At 40.4% G+C, this 20,272-nt stretch overlaps 1 protein-coding gene across 1 annotated transcript in view; it reads right to left on the bottom strand.

Moving 5' to 3' along the window:
• KDM5B (lysine demethylase 5B) overlaps positions 1-20,272 on the bottom strand; it is a 55,957-nt gene that overhangs the window by 15,101 nt on the left and 20,584 nt on the right. Inside the window, exons 5-18 of the mRNA XM_063356450.1 lie at positions 19,585-19,719; positions 15,555-15,648; positions 13,773-13,876; positions 12,766-12,924; positions 12,105-12,224; positions 11,494-11,652; positions 10,868-11,049; positions 7,891-8,053; positions 6,772-6,891; positions 4,768-4,962; positions 4,174-4,355; positions 3,406-3,530; positions 2,928-3,078; positions 548-662 (exon numbers count right to left, since the gene is read on the bottom strand). Of these exons, the coding sequence (XP_063212520.1) occupies positions 548-662; positions 2,928-3,078; positions 3,406-3,530; positions 4,174-4,355; positions 4,768-4,962; positions 6,772-6,891; positions 7,891-8,053; positions 10,868-11,049; positions 11,494-11,652; positions 12,105-12,224; positions 12,766-12,924; positions 13,773-13,876; positions 15,555-15,648; positions 19,585-19,719 (2,004 nt within the window). The remainder of the gene's footprint in view (positions 1-547; positions 663-2,927; positions 3,079-3,405; positions 3,531-4,173; positions 4,356-4,767; positions 4,963-6,771; positions 6,892-7,890; positions 8,054-10,867; positions 11,050-11,493; positions 11,653-12,104; positions 12,225-12,765; positions 12,925-13,772; positions 13,877-15,554; positions 15,649-19,584; positions 19,720-20,272) is intronic.

Below are 20,272 nucleotides of genomic sequence, written 5' to 3'. Positions count from 1 at the left end.
GATCTGACTCACCGTCAGCAGCAGGTACTCTGCTAGGACAAGTATTTAGGTAGCTCAGGGTTCTCTGTGTTGTTTCCTGGAACGTGGGTTGATAGCACGAGGAGGTATCTAATTACAAGACTATGAGGAAAGCTGATTCTGGATTAACAAAGATGGAAAGTGATACGAATGGGAGGACTGTCACTCAGAGCTTTACGGAGTTTTGAATGCTCTCAGGTAAGCCTGGTCTCATTCCTAAGAGGAGAATAGTTAACTGACCCCAAACTTTTAATCTGTAGTTACCCAGGTCATCCTGCTGCTTCTTTTGCGTTACTTCATACAACATCAACATTTTGATTCCCTTGTGTAGCATAAAAATGTACTGACCATGAACAGCAGCAGGTCAGAGAGCTCCGTTCTTAAGCAACTCACGTGCACGAGTTATGCAGACCGGCCAGTTCAAAGGTATTTATTCTTGGAGCAAACACTAAGATAGCAGATTAACGCAGAGCTAATACATCAGTGTAACAAACGCTCGTGTTCTCTCTCCTAGGCTCTTCCCAGTTACCTTCAGTAACGGTGTCTGGCTGAGGACACAGGGCAGAGCGTACAGCTGCCTCACGAACAACCGGAGCTCGTTCACAGTCAGCTGGTTTTGACACTTTCCTCCTCCGGAGCGGTACCTGCAATTACACACAATTCAGCTTTGTGGATGTCACTAAAAAATAAAATAAAATCTAAACTCCTCAAAAATCTGCTTATTATTTCTTGAAAGTCAAGCTTTACTCACAAATAACAGCATATTCCAAAGCATCCAAGCAGCCTAGGGCTTACACGGATGGGAAAACTTTGGTTAGCTATAGCAGAATAGCTATTGTTGAAAACACTCTTTCATATTAAATAGTATTCTGGAACAACTACTCAGCCTTGGAAGAGCACTGGTTATTATGAAATAAAATTAGGCTTTTTTCCAGAACACAAAGCAATTGTGGATAAACTATTCAGTCGTGTTGCAATAGCTATTGCAGTAAGCTCTGCCCATGCCCACACCAAAAGAGAACAAATCCCACTTTTGAATGGGTTTTATATTTACAGGTCGTGTAGGCACTTCTGAAAAATCCTCTTTCGCTGAAATCATCGTTTTCATTTTTATCTAAAAGCTTTGTATCAAATGAGTGGCTTATAAGTGTTAACAAATTGGCTAATATTAAAAACCTCTCTAAACTCAAGCCAATGTTAACTAGGTCTGAGAACCCTGAACAGAAAAGGAAAGCAAGCCCTTGAAGTGCTGGCTCCAATTTCATCCACAGCATGTCGTTTAAACAAAAGAGGAAAACAACGTCCCAGCAGGATATGCCAGCATGACTGGAATGTGAACACTATAAAACAAGTTTTAATTTACCATTCCATGTTAAAAATAGGTATTTTTAAAGGATATGCAAGATCATGTTGGGAGTTCCAAAATCCATAGTAAGCTGAACAATAAAATAAATTCCAAGTCTCAGGTACAACACAGGCTGGTTTATGGGCTATGATGTTTTACTGTTTTTTGTGGGGGTCGGTCTCTTCTCCCACGTAACAAGCAATAGGACAAGTGAAACAGCCTCAAGTTGCGCCAGGGGAGGTTTAGATTGGATATCAGGAAAAATTTCTTCACAGAAAGGGTTATCAAACATTGGAACAGGCTGCCCATGGAAGTGGTTGAGGCACCATCCCTGGAGGTACTGAAAAGCCGGGCAGACATGGTGCTGAGGGACATGGGGTAGTGCTGGTAAACTGGCAGTGCTGGGTTAACGGTTGGACTTGATGATCCTAAACGTCTTTTCCAACCTAAACAATTCTATGACCAGGACGGGAAATCACAGCTACAAAAATAATGTCTAAACAGTAGTTGAATATTTTGCTGCCAAAGTCTCCTGCTGAGGTACTGTAAGAACACAGGGAGTGACAAGCTCCAAGACACCCGCTGAAGCAGGCAATGTGCAGAAGCCACACACGTGGTTACACCAGCACGAAGAGCAACTGCTCTGAAAAAAACCACCACGTTGCTCAAAGCAGCAGAGACAGCCAAAAGTTGTCCAGATGGGAAAAGAGAGAAACGGGTTTTCCTGAAGTAATTCATGCTATTAAGATTGTTGGGCTTGAACAATATTGTCCTCCACATATATAAACCCAAGATTTTCTTAGAATCCCATCATCCCAAGAGACTAGATACAGCCATTTTAAGTCTGGGTGGAGAATCTGCAACAGAAGATGGTGGTTTGTGATCTCCAAGAGAAAAGCTAATACACCAACACAGCCACCAACTGATGCAATGAGGAGACCTGGCCTTGTCCTTCTGGATCTTCTGTCTCCTTTCAACTCGTTCCAGACACAGTAAGTGCTAGCAGGACCAGGCAGCCAGACATCCAGCTCACAAGGCATGCGTTACCCAAACACTGCCCTGTCTTCAAATTCCTCAGTCAAATAACCTGTCTAAAAGATTTAACGTAAGTGCTGCCAAAGAAAGAGCAAGTATTTTTCAGAGATCTCATGCAGTATTCCCATCGTCATCAGCTCAGAAAGCTACAACGCTTTACTTTTACACAAGCCATAAAGTGTAATGAATCTACTGACATAAGCACCACTGACAGATTTTCAGTCCCCAAGGCACAAAGACTGTATCTTGTTGGGTGTTGCTTTGCCTGAAAATACCACACCAATTTCTCCTTTCGGGGAACACTTACTGCCCAACTGTCAAACACAGAGGAAGAAGAGACTGAAAGCTCGGGATGTTTAACTTATTACATGCAGTAAAGGTGAATCTCCCTGTAAAAGATGGCTCTCTTGAGAAGACAGGAAGATCGCTTTCATTTTTCAGTCTTACAGAACACCGGCATCTATCACTGGCCACTGGCATCTATCCTCAGTGACTCAGTTGTGTTGCAAACACACATAGTAACATTTACCTGGTTTGTCTTTTGCCATTAAGAAGCTGCTGTGCCACCGAGGCACATTTGTCTGCATCCTGCGTAACCAGTCTGAGGTGTCGCAGTAGATCATTGTCAGGAAACTTTTTCATTTCTGATTCTTCTATCAAAGCCTTAAAACTGACGAGACCTTTTGGGAAAGATACTAAATTTATAAAAGTCCCCCTTTGTGGTGGATTTTAAGTGGTAAGGCTGAATAACACAACACATTAAATATATTTCTATTTCAACTTTAGTTATATTTTGATTCAAAGTGATTTACAATCTTCTCACACAGAGATAGCTTAGCATAATTTCTGGGACTATAACACCTAAAATATTTACTTTAAATCATGAAATTATAGATGATTTCTTTTGATTGTCACATAAGACAAAAGTTGCTAAGGTTCAGAAAATAAAAACTGAAAAATTAGCCATTTAAAATTATGTGTTGCAGACAAAAAGATAAGATACTTACTTTTTTTATTGTTAATTTTTGCCTCCAGAGCTTCATTAACATTGGAAGCCCATTCGTTGTATGACTCCGCACGCATCTTTAGTGCGTTCATCATCGGATACAGCTCCTCCAGGGTGTAGCGGTACCTACAAGAAGCACAGAAGTCCAACTCTTCAGCAAAAACCAGGGGAGAGCAGGAGGGTGGGAGGGAGGGGCATCAGGATGTGCCTGTCCATACAACACAGAAATGCTCTACGGGGCACCAGGCTCATGCAACTGAGACCAGCCTACAGCCACACCACGCTCCTCCTAAGACAGCTTCAGCATGGCAATTGGAAAAACAACTTCAACATCACGAATTGAAGCAACTGTGAAATTGTCTTAGGACAAGCGACATTCACGTCAGACAAAGATGCAACAAACAACAGGAAAGGAAAGATGACAACAGGAAGGAAAGCTAACAAAAGCGAAAAGATATTACTCGGCAAGGACTAGATGTAAGGCATGATGACCTTATTGCTATAAATAAAAAGGCAAACTAACTTATCCAGCAATTTTTCCTATTATAGAGCAAGAAGAGAGGAATGCTGAAAAGAAAGAGCCCTTGTATACGAGCACAAAAAAGGCGCTTTGTTTTGGGGGCACTATATTTGCAAAGGGCTGAGAGAACAGAACACTGAGACTAGCACCATTGACAAAACAGAGCAGGCGCTGGATTATCGACCTGCACTGTCTACACATAAAAGAAATATCTCCAGAACACAGTATCGTTTGCTATCTAAAGCTTACCCCAGTTTATACTTGTAGATGGGACAGGAGCAGAGATCCTCAACATGGTACAAGCACACCAATAACCCAGGTTTACACGGACAATAAACAGCAGACATGAAGCAGGTGGTTTTACACTTTAAGCACTGTCGCTCGTCGTCAGGAAACAGCTCAAAGGTCACTCGCTCCGAGTCAGTCACTCCCTGCAAAAGAGTGTGTTACATCACCTCAAGGTCTAATGAAGAGGTGATGATTCCAAGCTCGAACACCAGAAGCTAAATTTATCGAGAGAATAATGAAGTTCAGAAATAAGATATTAAAAACCAGGTAGACAGAAATCTTGGTTAATGAGCAATCAGCTATTCTGACTACTGAAAGAACAAATACTGCTATAAAAGAGGCGTTCTGAACAATACTAAAGGGCAGATACTAAAACAAGATGCACGATAAATGATTCTTTACCCAAATGGTTCTCTGAAATCAACAATGCTACTCAGGAAGGTACTAACTACGTAGCTCTAAGCCGTTGACAACACAGTACAAGTCCCAGCGTGTTTTCACACTACTGTTTTAACAGTTCTTTTATTCATTATAATATTATTTCCTCCAACTCACCAGTTTATCAACCTTCTCACGCAACCTCTTCTCATCTTCAATCATAATAGCCATGTCTTTCTGAACCATAGATGCTACCACAACATCAAGAACATCTGCTTTGGAAGCCATTTTACAGATCATCTCATCGTGAGAAAACACACAGTAACGGTTTAGCAGACGGTAATGTTCCACACATTGGCGACCCAATGGTAGCTGCAGTGAAACACATTGAATAAATGAAGAGTTAATTTTGAAAGTTACATTAAGATACTAACTTTTTATGCTACTAACCAAAAACTATCCACATAAAACGCCCAGTCAAGTCCTTCTAGCAAAACCATTCGTAATTCAGAATGTCAAACTAGAGAAATCAAGACCCGGAGTTCTTGTAAACCAGGACTGCTTATAACTCTTTTACAGTGGACACCGCGGATGCAAGCTGTTTAGTTAGGGTCACAGGGGAAATGTGCTATCTGGAAGAGATCGTTATTAGGGGTAACTAAATCACTAAACCACTGTAGGCTCAGGAAGACGCAAGCTAAAAAACACACAGAGACTGGAGAAGCATCAAGGGAAGAGTACGTACGCTTGCCCTACTCTTGCCACTGGAGGGATGCCCCGACAGCAGGCGGCAGGGCACGCTGGACCTTCTTCTCAAATGATATGGCTGTTTCATGTAGGACGTGAACAGTGCTGCAGCCTGAGAAACTGCTGACTCCATGAACCATTAAAGCCCCTAACTAACCCCAGGCAGACTGAACAATTCATTCTGGGCTGGGCAGGTTACTCACTGCTTTAAGGTTGTCACTGACCCGGCAGATAGTGATGCTTAGGTTACGATGATGTTACATGTTAGACTCCGGTATGAAATTCATGGAAGGACAAGAGGAAAACCAGCCGATATGCGAACACGGCCACAGAATGACAGGGGTTGGAAGGGACCTCTGGAGATCATCTAGTCCAACCCCCTGCCAGAGCAGGGTCACCTACAGCACAACGCAGAAAGCTTTCTTCCAGTTTTAGTCATCTCCTACTTCTAAGTTATGTTTTTTAAATCTAGCAACATTTTTTCATGGGCGATATTTAGAAATAGCTAAGACCTTTTTGGGGAAAAAAAAATAAATCAGAAGACTAGTAATCTGAAGTATCAGTAGCTTCAAAGGATCTTTCTGAGATCAGGCAATGCCACGCGTCTGAGAAATCTGCTGAGAATGAGAAATGACTACTTGTTAACTTTGGCACAAATATCCTCCATTTGTTTTTATTTCAAAAAAGACAAAAAACTTAATAAATTACTATGAACTAGTAATTGTAATGTGTGCCTGTCTCCCTTGTTTCAATGAGCTGAACAAAGCTTACTGGGAGTAAAATACTGGTCTGTAAACCTTTTGTTTGAACATTAAAACTTCCTGTTCACTTCTCATTAAGGTATTTGTCCCCAAAAACCTACAGCACCTCCGCTATCCAAGAGGATATACTCACATCAGATGCAATTCCTGTTATTATTCTTCCCCCCCAGGAGGACTATCAAGGTCTTTAATTGTTCTTAATATACCATCCAATTTAATCACAGAAGCTGAAGTAGAAAAGTAGTCCAAGAAATCCAAGTCGGCTTTCTTTTTCAGGTGTAGAAACACCTCCTGGAGAATTCCCAGTGCAACGAACAAAAAAATTTCAACCCAGCTCTTGTCAAGTTGAATGGAATTGAGGGACACAGAAGGAGCAGATTCCAGCAGCACTGGTGCTTCTCGTATTCTGGGCATGCCCAGGACCGTGCCTACCTCCTGCTGTAAACGATCCATCAGCCCTAATGTATAATTTCAAACCGAATCTTAGGAACCGGAGAAAGCCCACAGTTCACTACATGCAAGAAATACTGGAAGCAGAATGCTTTGCTGAAGGTAACAGGTTCCTTCTGATCTGTGGGCTAGATTTGTGTACCAGCAGTAAGTTACGGCTGTACACCAGCCAGGAACCGCTTTGGAACTGCATCCTTAATGAAGAACTGGTTCTGGAACATACCCAGTCAACTGTGCAGAAGTTCACAGCTTCAGCAAAATTGAAACCCTGATTGAAGCCACTGTGATAAGCTCTTGGGAAGGTGATCACAAACTCTCCAGCACACTGATTGGTTCGATAAACCTAGGAGACGAGACAGACAAGCATTAGGTCAAACCTAAACAGAACCGAAGGCTGTGATGGATTTCCAGTTCCTAGCAACTGCTCTGATGACTTTGGATAGTTTTAAAACATAAGCCCAAGAATTACAATGGGCATTTGGTAACTCATCATATAAAACCCTAGAAAGCAAAGGGGTTTCAATTCAGCCGTACCCGCACGCTCAGCCATTTTCTGCCGGCTGTCGGTGCCTTTCACACTTTGCTAGCCCTGCGCAGTTACACAGGCAAGGCCTTCCTCCGTGTGCAGCTGAAGGGGAAGAGAAATTTGAAACCTACTCAGAAGTTCATGCTGCTGTAAATCAAATACTTTTGGTGCTACAAAATCAGCATGAAAGCAGGCAGGTCTTCCTGCACCTTTCAATTTTGGAGTCTCTCACAGCATAGTACACACCACAAATTTTGCCACTTTTTCCAGATTTTCCTTTAAGTCCCAAGGTCAGCTAGTCAAAAGCTAATGAAGTTGTAAAGGGACATAATTCCCATGAATAACCTAGCATGGAATATGATGAAAATTGATGAAAAAATGTTTTTAAATACCCAAGAATCCAGGAAAACTAAGAGGATGTGGATGACAAATAAAGCAAGAATGGAGTTTGGCCACTTGCCAGAAACTCTATGCCAAAAAAAATAATAAATTGTGTCTGATTAGACAGACATACAAAGAGCTCCTGCCATTGTTTCAAAGGTCAAGACTAAACTTCCCAGCTGAGAGACAGAAATAGAAATACACTAAGGTGGATCTCCAGAGAAGAGTTTGCCAAGCAATTCCAAAAGCAATGATTCCATTGCCCATCTGTTCATACTGGCATGTTATACTAGACAAGGAGGATACAACCCACTTGGAAACTACCGCACCATCCCTGTAATAAAAGTGGCTTCAATCATCAGCTTTGAAGTGGAATTCAGTGCAAACGAAAGAGGGTTGGGTTTGGGGGAGTAGCACAGGAGTCCAACAACATACAGGCACTCCGTGGGCCATCAAAGTATTCGGGTTCATTATGGTGACAAGTTGGTGCAAGAGATCTGGCTGAGATTCAAATAGCTCTGGAGCAAGCTTCTTCATTACATCCTCCAGCTGTTCAGCTGCATACCCTGGGGCTCCATACCACGTTTTAGGCTCCCCCCTGCAAGATTATTAAAAAAAGTTAAATATAAGCAATCTTGTAAGTTACATTTTCAGTCTTCTGCTTTAAAACACACCATGTCAAGAGAGGGGTATACCACCAGGAAGGAATGCAAAGATTTTTGTACCTTCCTGAATCTTCACATTTTACACAGGTCCCTCCTCCGGACCTAAATTTTTTAACTGCCTACGTTTCTGAGCACATTACTTAAAATAATCTGGGGAAAAAAAAAAAGACTGAAGAAGTCCTCAGTGAAATTCTGCTGATTCCAGCACAACTTTGAAACGTAAGCCGTTTGTCTCTTACCATGAACACAAACTCCCTCTCGGATCAGTTGTCTTGTGCATAATTGCCATAAAAGCAACATATAGTAAGTAGGAATTAAACTTCCAAATTATGCAAAAGATATCAAGGAAAAAAAATAATCCGTATCTAGAGTAGGAACAAAGAACTTTTAGCAACAGCTTAACCCAATGCAAGCCAGTTGAGAAAACTAAGGTTATGCAGATGTGTTCCAGCAGATATCATTTCAGTTTTACAAAGAAGCGGGGTCACTGCAGCAGAAAGATGAAAATGCATTCCAATGCTTTATACGATATTAGAAAAGGTATTTAGAAAAGAAGGTAACAGACAAATCACCTTCTCCCAAGACTCCTGAAGAGCTGGCAGACTAAAGCTGACCCAACAGTGTTCTCTTTTTCCACAAATCATGAAGCAGTTAGGAGGATTCCAGAAGAAGAGAGTGAAGCATGAATCCAAAAGCATATCCCTCATACCTAGGAGCTTATTCCTGTACTCAAACAGCACCTCCGTCATGGTGAAGAGGACAGCTAGCAGGAGGGACTGTGGAAGGGCAGTCACAGTGGTATCACAAGGAGAAGCACAAGTAGAGCCATCACTACGCAGTGTTCAATGACTATACAGTCTTGGACCTTATCATCTTGGAACAATTCCATGAACTCATGAAGACCTGCCACAGAGGCAACTAACAACTGTCCTGTGTCCTGACCCAATACTGGGTTAGTCAAGAATTCTGCTCCATGACATACGTCAGTGCCCAGGAATGAGTGATAGCAGTTATGAACTATGCTAAAACTTGGACCAGGGTATTGGTACCAGGGGCCTCTGGACTTGAGAAGAACAGATAAGAGCGAAAGCTAGAATTCCAATGGATAAGGCACAATGGATGAAGGCAGCAAGCTGCAGAATGGATGACGGTGACAGTTCTTTCTGCACTGCTGCCTGACAGCTCCACATTCCTGCCTTTAGAAATACTAGCATCAAGGATGGTAATTCTTCCTCTGACCAGGACTCACACCTTATTTATTTGCAAGCATCTTTTCCCCTTTTACCACTTCAAGAACTAACACAGGATTTAGTCATGCAGCAGAACTACTGCCTTCAGCCCTGTGAAAGGTCTGCTGCTGTTCACTTGGGACTGTCTGCTCAAAATACTGTATCAGGATACGAGCTCTTTCAAGGCACAAGGAAGCACTGAAGATGGACGTGCCATCCCTAGTATTCCACAAGAACAAGTCCTGCCTCTGAAGTCTTTTCAGAGTTCGGAGCATTGTCTCTTCAGTGGCATGTCATTAAGATTGACTCCTCTGGCCAAGGACAGCATTAACCTCAACTACACATTGCTCTCACATAAGCTAAAACATCCCAGACTTGAACCCAAGGGAAGGGAAAACCAGAAGAATATCTGTAAATGAAAAGAAAAGATGTTAAGGACTTTCATGCTGGAGGAGAACTAAATTAAAAGCAGGCAGGGCAACTTTCACATGGGTCTGTGAATGTATGTACACGTGTGGGCACATACACACGTATGCACTTAGGCATCTTTCTGGCCTTCACTGCAAACACTAACGCAATTCAGGACAAATTATGGAGGACGTAATGCCATTCTAACAATAGTGAGGGAAGCTATCCTAGAAGAATTGGAGTTTCTACCGCAAACAAAAAGACTCCTCTCCTTCCCAGTTTTCAGCGTGACTGAAGAGACAGACAACAAAGGCAACTAATGGTAAAGAAGATAATTTTTGCAACGTAATTCTGACCACCCATTTACTTTGCCTCACTCAAACACTTGTTTTAATAATGCCAAGTACTAAGAAAGCAACTGAATTAAGGCACTGACTACCTGGACTGTGCTACAGCAGCAGCTATTCCAAGGAGCAGGGATCGAATAACTGACCAAAAAGAAAATCTACTGAAGAGTAGCTGGGATGTCGTTCTACCATTTTGCTGGAATACTTACGTGACCAAGGAAAGGGAAAGAGCTTGACAGGTTTCAGGAAGAGTGACAAGAATAATTCAAACTCTAGAAAAGCTGTTGTAAGGTGAGAAGTTTAAGAAGTTCAATCTGTTTAGAATATCAGAGGGATGGCAAAGATCTGTCCTGATTACAGTTGACGAGTGTTTGCTTGATGAGAGGATTTATGACAGAATGATCTATCTAACAGACAAAAAAATATGCAGGATCCTAAGATTGTTAGTTGAAGCTAGATGATTTTTTAAAAAAAACTTGCATGGTTTATAGTTTTATATTGAGCATAATAAAACATTTGATGGAGTACTTGCTGCATCTCTTATGGATTTTTTTAAAACTGGGAATGGATGTCTCTTTCCAAAATACGACCTCTTGTCCAAAAGCAGATCAATGCAGTGTGTCAAATTAACCCCGCTGCTGCAGGACTGCGGGAGTTATTCTGGTCTGAACTCTATGAATCTGGTTTAGTCCACTAATTAAAAAGGGGAAGGGGGAATGAAAGGGAGATTGCTTCTCAGGCTGAGTTTATTCCTCAAACTCACCAATGCAGATAGTTAATCGAATAGCTCCAGTGGTCTTCTATATGCCAACAAAATGAAGAAAAGCACATTCCTACGTATAGCCAGGGTAATTTCATTCCACATATGTCTGCAGTGATGTGAGCAAGAACAGACTGCTCCATCACAGGCATGTTGTTTAAATTCCAGCCACTATCAAGGTATTCCTGAAAATTGAACAGAACAGTCACAGGTTTATAAAACATGAAGTAAAAAACCCAAGAAGGTAAAACTGCCAAAAGAGCAACAAAAGAAAAGCATCTTTCCCAACTGAAAACTATAAGAAACAGGTCAATGAATCAAAAAACAAAACCACCATTGTCTTTGCTCCTTTCACAAACCTTATCTGACTTGCTTTGTTGAAATGAGACCTTTTTTTTAGTTTGGAAATTAATAAATAACTTACAGGATAAACCTGTGGCTTTTAACGTCTAAACACAGCAAATTCTGATTATTCAAAACTCTGATGTAATTCTCCTCTTCAAGAACTGTGCCAGATACACCAAACAAACACTTTGCAACCCAGTCCCAGTATTGTGCTTTGAACCAAAGAGTCTTATTTAATGAAGAACTGCAATACGATCATACACTATGAACTAATAAAGACCTACCTCTTCTTCCGGTCTAACTTTAAATTTCCCACCCCTAACTGGGAAGCCACTGCCAAATTCCTTTGAAGCAATATCAGCTCCATATTCTACTGTCACATCCTCTTCGATGGTACTAACAAGTCTCCAGAATTCTTTTTCAACCAGCTCAGTGGGGACCATCTAGGTGAGAAGAAAAACAAGGAGGATACACTGAGGAATCAGTATATAAAAGCACGTGCATAGAAGCTACCTCAGGGAGGAACCTCCAATAGCTTAAAGCATTTCCCCCTTTCAAAATTGTTTCAACATGAGGAAAAAAAAATGCAGCAGCAATGTGGTTCCGCTCAGGACGTGCTGCTGCTTTGTTCTCTTAAGAATGGGTGACAGAGTATACTCTTCCCTACAGAAACTTCTTCAAAAGTGAAAATAACCAAAACCCAAGAAGCCAGTGGAACAAGAAACCACGACCTTAGCAAGAACAAGGATTCACTGATGTAAATGAGAACTTCTGATTTGGGATTTCATCCCATTCAAAGCCGGAATTCCCCCCTCCCCCTCAAAAGTTGTATGTTTTAACTAAGCACAAAAACTGAAATCAACATTATGGCATCAGGATAAATACATGAACATACATGTACTGGCATGTTAAAATAGTCTGACTTGAATGCGTCTGCCATTTCTCCAAACGTGCGAAGTGTATAGTCTCTTGCTGCTTGTTCAAAACCAAATGCTTCTTGAGGCTTGTTACACTCCTGCAATTGAAAAGATAATTATTTCTATAATGCATTAATAAGACAATCTGTGCTCAGATTTTACACAGATGGGCTACTATTACAGCACCTGACTGAAATTAAGTGACTGCCCCAAGTCACACAGGTCAGAAGAAGAAACTACTCTGCTTAATTCACAATATTTATAAATCTGAATAAGCATTAATTAATATGCCTAATTTCTCCTTCCTCTGGTAGAGCTAAGCAAAAAAAAGATGCATAGACCTCTACATTGAAACACCCAGTGAGACTCCAATTTGAAATACAGAGGAAAGGTGCCAATTGAAATCCACTGTATTCTTTAAAGGCACATCAATTTTTGGCTCCAAAATATTGATCGCTTTCCAATTTGAAGCACGCCCAGTCTTCATTTTAGCTTTACCCTCTCTTGCCTTGTTTGCACAACCTTAAGTAATAACAAATTGTATTTTCAATCCCTAGGATCACGTTTAAAAACAAAAACCAAAACCACCACAAAATAAGAAATAACCTTCAGCCTAACTTTTACGGTTTGTCGGATTACCTGAGCCAAACACTGGGGACATCTCCAGTCCCCTTTGGGAACATCATGAAGGGGTGGAATTAAACAAAAAGTATGGTAACTGTCATCACAGCCATCACACAACAGGAGACGGTCCTCATCGTTACCACTGCCACATAAGAGACAGACATACAAATCCACCTGTAACAAAAAATTGTCAGAGTGGGAATTTGAGCACTTCAGGTGAGCAGTTTGGTAACTCAAGTCATCTGTGACATTTGACAAAGCTTATTTTAACTTAATCTCTGAAATGAAAATGAGACAAGCAAACACAAAATACTTAAGTTTAAATAATCCCCCTCTATAATTTAAGGAAGGACAACAAGAGTTGCAAGAGTTCTTAAACAAAGAACATTTTTGGTTTTAGGAAGGACCCGAGCAGTGGCACGGACAGAAGGCATCTCAGTATCGTCTTCTCAAAAGTGAAACAAACTACCATTGCTTTCAGTTTGGGGTCTTTTTTGGAGGGGGGGTGGTGGTGTGTGGGGAGCTGGAGCAGGAACAGGGTTGGTCCTTTAAGAAGCATTTGAATAACAAAGCTTCCAAGTTGGTGCTGAAATTGCGGGATAAGTGGTAGTTCTGCTGGAGAACCGGGTGCCAAAGCTGGCATGAAGCTCCCTTGAAGAGCAATAGGGAGAGAGGTGAGTTCACGGAAGAACCACTTCTATTGGGACTCTTCTTTCAAAATGCTTATTTTGAGACTGTACTTGGGAGACAGAAAACAAGTTACCTTAAGTAATACATAGTGAAGCTTAACTATCCTGTTATTTTTGTATTTTATAATATTTTATATTGTAACAGCATGAAGCTTTATGAGTACGTATATTCCAGCAGGCACAGATACCACTTTGTTTCAACCACAGGGTCACACGAAGAACACAAGAGTCTTTAGTGTGATACGAATGACATGAGATTTCAGTATGCGCCCAGGAGAAACCCAGAAACACGTGGAATCAATATGAAGCAGCAGGAAGGCAGGGTGTACTCACAGCATTAGTGGGTTTTTTAGATCGGACTTTGGATTTGTCTTTCTCTGGCTCCCCAGCATGTTCTCGCTTCTCGGGAAGTTTCACTGTGCTATGCATTTCCTTTTCTGGCAAAACAGAACAAAAAATGAGGGTATTACAAAATGTTTTAATGTTTAGCATTACTTGTTATTATTTATTGTATCTGTTATTACTTGTTAGACTGCATCACTCAGCGATTTGTTGAGTCGTTATCACTTACACACGCTTGCTTCAGTCAGCTTAAGGCAAGATTTGAACACCTGCAATGCCTACAGAAGCTGGTATCAGAAAAAACAAGGATGCCATCATGAGCTAGCAATGACTATCACAGCCCACATTTTTTGAGTGGGTATTTTAAATCCTATTTAAATTAATTTGAATTACATTATTATTTTGTTTCTATGTGGTGTTAACAAATATGGTTGAATTACTCCATCAATTTTACAGCAACATGTCACATGGAGACACGAACAACACTACAGCTTCCTACGATGATCTCCACACTTCAGTGTCTTGTAGCTTTCGCTTTCATGAAAACGTACCGTCAGAGATGAGCATGCAGCAGGAACGGCCTGACAAAGAAGCCGTTCCTCTACATTCTTACACTCCTAATTCAGGCATGGTTCTACTCAAGTCCCCATTCCTGACATTACAAAAAAACCAAGCAACCAAACAAAAAAACCACAAAAAACCACACACCACACCCCCAAATCCACACAACAGTGTGGAGAATCCCAGGGCTCTGGCACTGAAGCCAAGGGGACAATGAAGCTCTTCACTGAAGTTACAAGTGAGCTAGAGACCTTGACACCTGGACATGAAACAACCTGAAGTGTTTCTTGGAGTCCAAGAGCTAACAAAGACATTAAAGAGAAGAACGTCTACGTTGATCAGAAACTTAAGTACTAAAAAACTGTCTACAGCTTTTCCTCCCACTCTTTGGGGGCGAAGGGGAGTTAATGCCTAGAGAAACTCCTTAAAGAAAAAAAATTATCAAATTAAATAAGACCCCAATCTACACGAATTCTTGAAAAAAAGATTTTGAACGAACAAAGGAGACTGACAAACTGCTTAGTTAATTTCAATTATTAAATAGTTGTAAACGGTTCCTATATTTGCTTGACAAATTATTTGTCAACAAGCTTATTCTTCTGTTTGATGGCATTAAACATTTCTCAGTCGGAAATTATTACTTCTTAGGGACAGATAACAACAGACTAAGGACTATTGATAGAAGCAATTTAAAAAAATCTTATTATGGGAACTTTATCCTTAGGTTCACAACATACTATCTTCTGCCTTCATGAGTTTAATTTCCTGATTTCAAATTCAAATTCTTTCCTAAAAGTGTTTGAAATCCGATACACTCTTAAAAGAGAATGTATCTTTACGTTCTTTTACATTTATTTAAAACTAGTGGATTGATGCTAGCTATTTAAAATACAAAATAGAGATATGCCTCAAATCTCATTTCTAATTGTGCCATAAGAGGCACTGAAGTTTAAAAAAAGCAGAATTTTTTTGCCAACTGAAAAGATCTTCTCCAAGAAAACTAAACCACTTATAAAAAAACCCAGAAAGATTTCAAAGCCATAAAAGAACTTTTACAATAAATTCCAATTTTAAAATTCAGTCAATAGAAGTGGTTTTTTAAATACTTTGAATTGTTCCAACTGCTGAATTTAACTCTGGTTTTAAAATCAGTTTGTCCAAAGTAACAGAAATTGCACTCACATTTTGTTTCACTCCCCACTTGCCACTCACCGTTTTCACCCTTTGGAGGTGCACATCCCATTCTACGTCTCAGGTTGTGAGTTCTGGCTTCTGGAGCGTCAGATTCAGTTTTAATATTGGTTGCCTTAAAAGAGGAAAAAAAAACCCCACAGAAGAAAATCAGTCCTATAACGAATAAATAAATAAATAGTCATGTCCTATAATGGTCTAGAACGGGCTAGTCTAGGTTGGAAGGAACTTGCAGACCATTGAGTCCAACCGTCAACCCAACACTGCCAAAACCACCACTAAAACACGCCCCTCAGCTACCTGGCTTCTAAACACCACCAAGTGCCTCGTGACAGCCCTTTCTGTGAATAAATTTTTCCTAATATCCAATCTGAACTTCCCCTGGAGAAACTTGAGGCCATTTTGCCTGTTACTCGGGAGATGTGACCGGTTGGCTGCCATCTGAACTCACGGCTGTTTGCCCAAATACAGACCAACAAACGATTCTGGAAAGGCTGCACATGCAGAGAGATCCAACCTGCGCCCAACTCCTCCCGCCCCTCAGAGCTGCTTTGGCTCTGGAGACGAGAAATGCCGATGCCCAACACCCAAAGTCCTAACAAGAGAGCACCCATTAAGACCTAAATGATTCTCTGCAGGTCTCTACAGCTGAGTAGCTTTGGTGGCAGACCCTGCGAGGTTTTGAAATACACATTTCAATACTCGCAAGAGAAAAGAACCAGGAAAAGATAATTTTGATTTCCAAATTCAAAAAGTATTTCTGCATACAAGTCTTAATCCACTCTGATAAATGCCAAGAGAGGACGTCAAAGGTTCAGAGAACAAGCCAATGTGAGACACAAAGACTTCAGTGAGGTACAATGGAGGTCTCCAAACTTGTAATCTGACTTGTTGAAGGAAAAAGCAAGGCAGATGGAAGTCAGATAAAGACTTAGAGGACTTCACTTAAACTCAAAGAACTATTTTATACTTAAAACCAAATAAATCTGAAAAGGCAACCTGAATTTCTGAAATACTTGTATTCAATTATTTAAAAAGAGTTCAGAGAGAAACAATACAGGGAACAACATAAAGAGATTTGAAAGAAAATCCTACAAAGAGCCTGTGCCAATAACACCATCTTTTTAGCTTGATTTCGGTGGAACTTGATAAGAAGCAAAGGAGCAAGGAACTTTGGATTTTCATAGATTTTCTTTTACTCTTGAGAAGCAGAATATGCTCTGGCCTTCTAAGCAGGGAATTCAGTTGCTGTATTGCAGAGCTTTCAACACAGAATAACGTTTTTCCATTTAATTCTTATATTTCTTCCCTGAAGTTTTGAGATTGTGGGAGAACAATTCTCAAATCCCTCAGCGTAAAGATGGATTTCTCCAACACTGTATTTTTTAAGCCTAATTTCTTAAGGAAATGAGGTCATGCAACTGCTCTCTTACTACTCACTCAAGTCCACTATCAACCACTCCCTGAACCCCAAATAATGGGACTGGTTGGCCTAGTTCGAAAAGCATGACCTCCAGCCCGAATGCAACAGGGGGTATTCGAAGGGTTGGGGTTTCTTGTTGTTCTCTTTGGGGTTTGTTTGTGTTTTTTTTTTTTTTTTTTTTTTAGGCGTGCTTGTTTGTTTTGGATTTTTCTGAGGTGATTTTGACATTATTTCCCCCTTCACTTTTTGTGTTCTCTTTGTCAAAATGACTGTCTCCATGAGACCAGGCAGGGGTCCCATTGCTTACGATATGCCAAAAAATGCTGTTCATCATATTTAGTAATACTGGATCCTCAAGCAAGGCAGTAACAGTTGCCCCATTTTCTGCATCTTTAACTTCTATGGGCTACATCCATATTCTGTGCTTAAGCCTAGATTTAGCTTCACAAGAGCAGCTCTTTTTTTCAGCATGAGCCTTTTATCATATCGATTCGTCTCCCTTTCACATCCACAACATTGTTCTGGTCTTTTTACACTTATCTTTTCCACATCAAGCATCTAAATCCTTTGCATTTCAAAACCAGCCCATGACTCTCATTGTCCTTTTCCTTTCTAATTACATTTTCCCCTGTGTTTACTCACCGAGTAGGAAAGGGCAAGGTAAAACTGTGTGTCTTACAGTTCAAACTAACACTTATCCCCACAGGCTGTATTTTTTGCTAGTAAGAATAATTTACAGTACTTTCCTGTAGTTCAGTTATTTTAAAGGTTTATAGTAGATGGTTAGACTTTGAACAGCAGGAAACGTCAAACTGGTAAACATGAGAATGGACTTAGGTTTTACAATTTAAGACACTGAGAAATCCTTGTATATCTCATTAGAGCAAAAAGTCGAGAAACGTTAACCAAACATTACTACTTTGCAACCAGGTCAGTGCAAAAATCAACTGCTTGTAGCTCCAATGGACAATAAAACTGATTTAATCACCTTAGCTGACTTTGCACTGAAATGGAACGGAAACGCTCTGATTAACAAATCTTAACTTCTGGAAGTTATTGTTTTAAAACACCACAGCTCCTTCCTAAGCAAGTCAGCCCATGCTGCTTAACTCAGCCTTACCTCTGTATGTTTCAATTCTATTCTTAATCAAGTATTTTCTTTCCACTGAAATTAGGTGCATGACATCAGTAGCGCTCAGGGAAGGAGTGAGAGGGTAGCCTTGCATTTTGGCTAAGGAGGAACAGTTAGCTCCCACAGAAACGACCAAAACCCGCACTCTTGGTTAGTCAGTGTCACCTGACACCACTGTCAGAGAAAACAGCCCAAATTTTCCTATATGTTTGTCCTGCCGTTAAACTTTAAAGGTTACGCAAGAACTAGCACCTTTCAACCACAGGCAGGTACTTTGAATGGAAAGTTTAAGAACATACTACTGAGGTTTTCTCAGAATTATAAATCTACTTGCAAGCGAGTATTTAAGTGGAAAAGCTTCAGAAAGCCTTAATTGTAACTTAGTAACTAAGAATAGTTATAGGCAGAACTTGCAAGAACTAAGCCATACTACTTGGTAGTAATAACGACACAGACTAGAACAATGGGAGTCAACAGAGAGGCTGAAACGAACTTAAATAGAAATCTGGAATATAAACAAAGGGAGTCAATCATGACCTTTCTAACTCATGATGTCACCACTAAGACCATCTCCTGGGAATAAGCCTCCCCTACTCTTCATCTGCTCAAACAAAAGAAATAGTAAACCCTCCGAAGGCAGGAACATCAGCCCAGAAAAGACTGAAGTCACAGTATTACAGTTCTCCAGCAACGAAGGAGACACATGACGATCTCCTAAAATATGTCCTCACTGGAGAGCTCTGTGCAGATATAATCAATAAATTTTATGCTTATCCAATTAAATATTACTTCCTAAGGCCATGTAAAATTAATCCTGTTTGATTGTACAAAACCATACTGACTTAGTTTTATGCACTTTTTTCCTTAAACTGCATGGTGAAAGTGTCGCAAATTGACAGAATTCAGAGTGAAAAATGAAATACAACAATGCTGATGTTGTAACAAAAACCTTCCCTGCTCCAACACCCGGCTTCAACTCATGAAAGATTTACAGAAACCTCCCAAAACATTTAAAGTATAACTACTGTTCCCAGGCTGTCCTCTGAGGAAACGACAGATCAAGGCTGCAAAAGACAAGCCTTCTTTCTAGAATGTCACCTGTATTTTAATGTATGAGCCCCCTATTATTTATAATCATGCTAAAAACATTATTATAGCGTACACACTCATAACTAATGTATAAGTGGAACAGCTTCAGTAGAAGAGCTGCTCAGAACTCCAAACCTTAGTGACACGCTTTTCAAAGTATCACACAATCCTTACTGTATTATTTATAATTTATGCTTTTATAAATATTTAGGTATGTTTAACAATGACAAAGAAAAAGTTAAACAGCTGTTTACTATGCATATAAATTTAGCGATCAGATCGAAATAACATTTGACCTGTACCTTAAAAACCTGTTGTGCCACGTGCCTAGGCAAACTACCACTGCATTAGCGATTCCCAGGTCGGTCACCACGAGCGTTTGCCCACAGAAAGCCTGATTATCTCACCTCTGCGCTTAGGCGTTTTGCTCGACGAGCAGGCGGACAAGTTTCAGATGGCTGAACAGACTGTCTCTGCGGAATATCGTGGGGCTTATATTCCTTGTCCTTTGTGTCACTGGTGAGATCTGGTTTCTGCAAGCACTAAAGAGACACAATTTGATTATTTAATTTCTGCCTCCGCTTCTAATACAAACTTTGTGGAGAACAATTTCCTGGCTAATGTGAAAGAATGTAGACAGGGCTTTAGTAATTGCCGTGCTGAGTTAATAAAAACAGTATTTATGACAATTGTAACATTACCTATTTGAACAAGTCACAAAATCACTTTTTCCTGCCCTTTTACAGAAGGCAATAACCATAATAAAGGATCTTAAATAAAGCTGAAGTCATCCTTTAAATGTTACGAGCACCAAACATTTCTGTATGGGAATACCAATAGCCATTCTTCTAGCAAATGGTGCTTTTGGAGACTACCAACAGCACACTGGAAACTGCCGCAGTGTCCTCAGGTTGCATTACTGTAATGCTGACATACAGAGCAATATAAAAGTAAATGACAGCCTATCATACATCCCTGCCTTAACTGAAACACAATTTCGTCTGAAGAACATTGCAGAAGCTACTGCTCTTTGTATGTTTTGGAGAGGACAACTCTGCTCCATGAATTAAGGGCAGAAGGGAAGAAGATGCAAGA

This window comes from Chroicocephalus ridibundus, chromosome 20, assembly GCF_963924245.1.
Source record: "Chroicocephalus ridibundus chromosome 20, bChrRid1.1, whole genome shotgun sequence".
NCBI lineage: Eukaryota > Metazoa > Chordata > Aves > Charadriiformes > Laridae > Chroicocephalus > Chroicocephalus ridibundus.
This window is presented reverse-complemented; position numbering and strand designations above follow the sequence as displayed.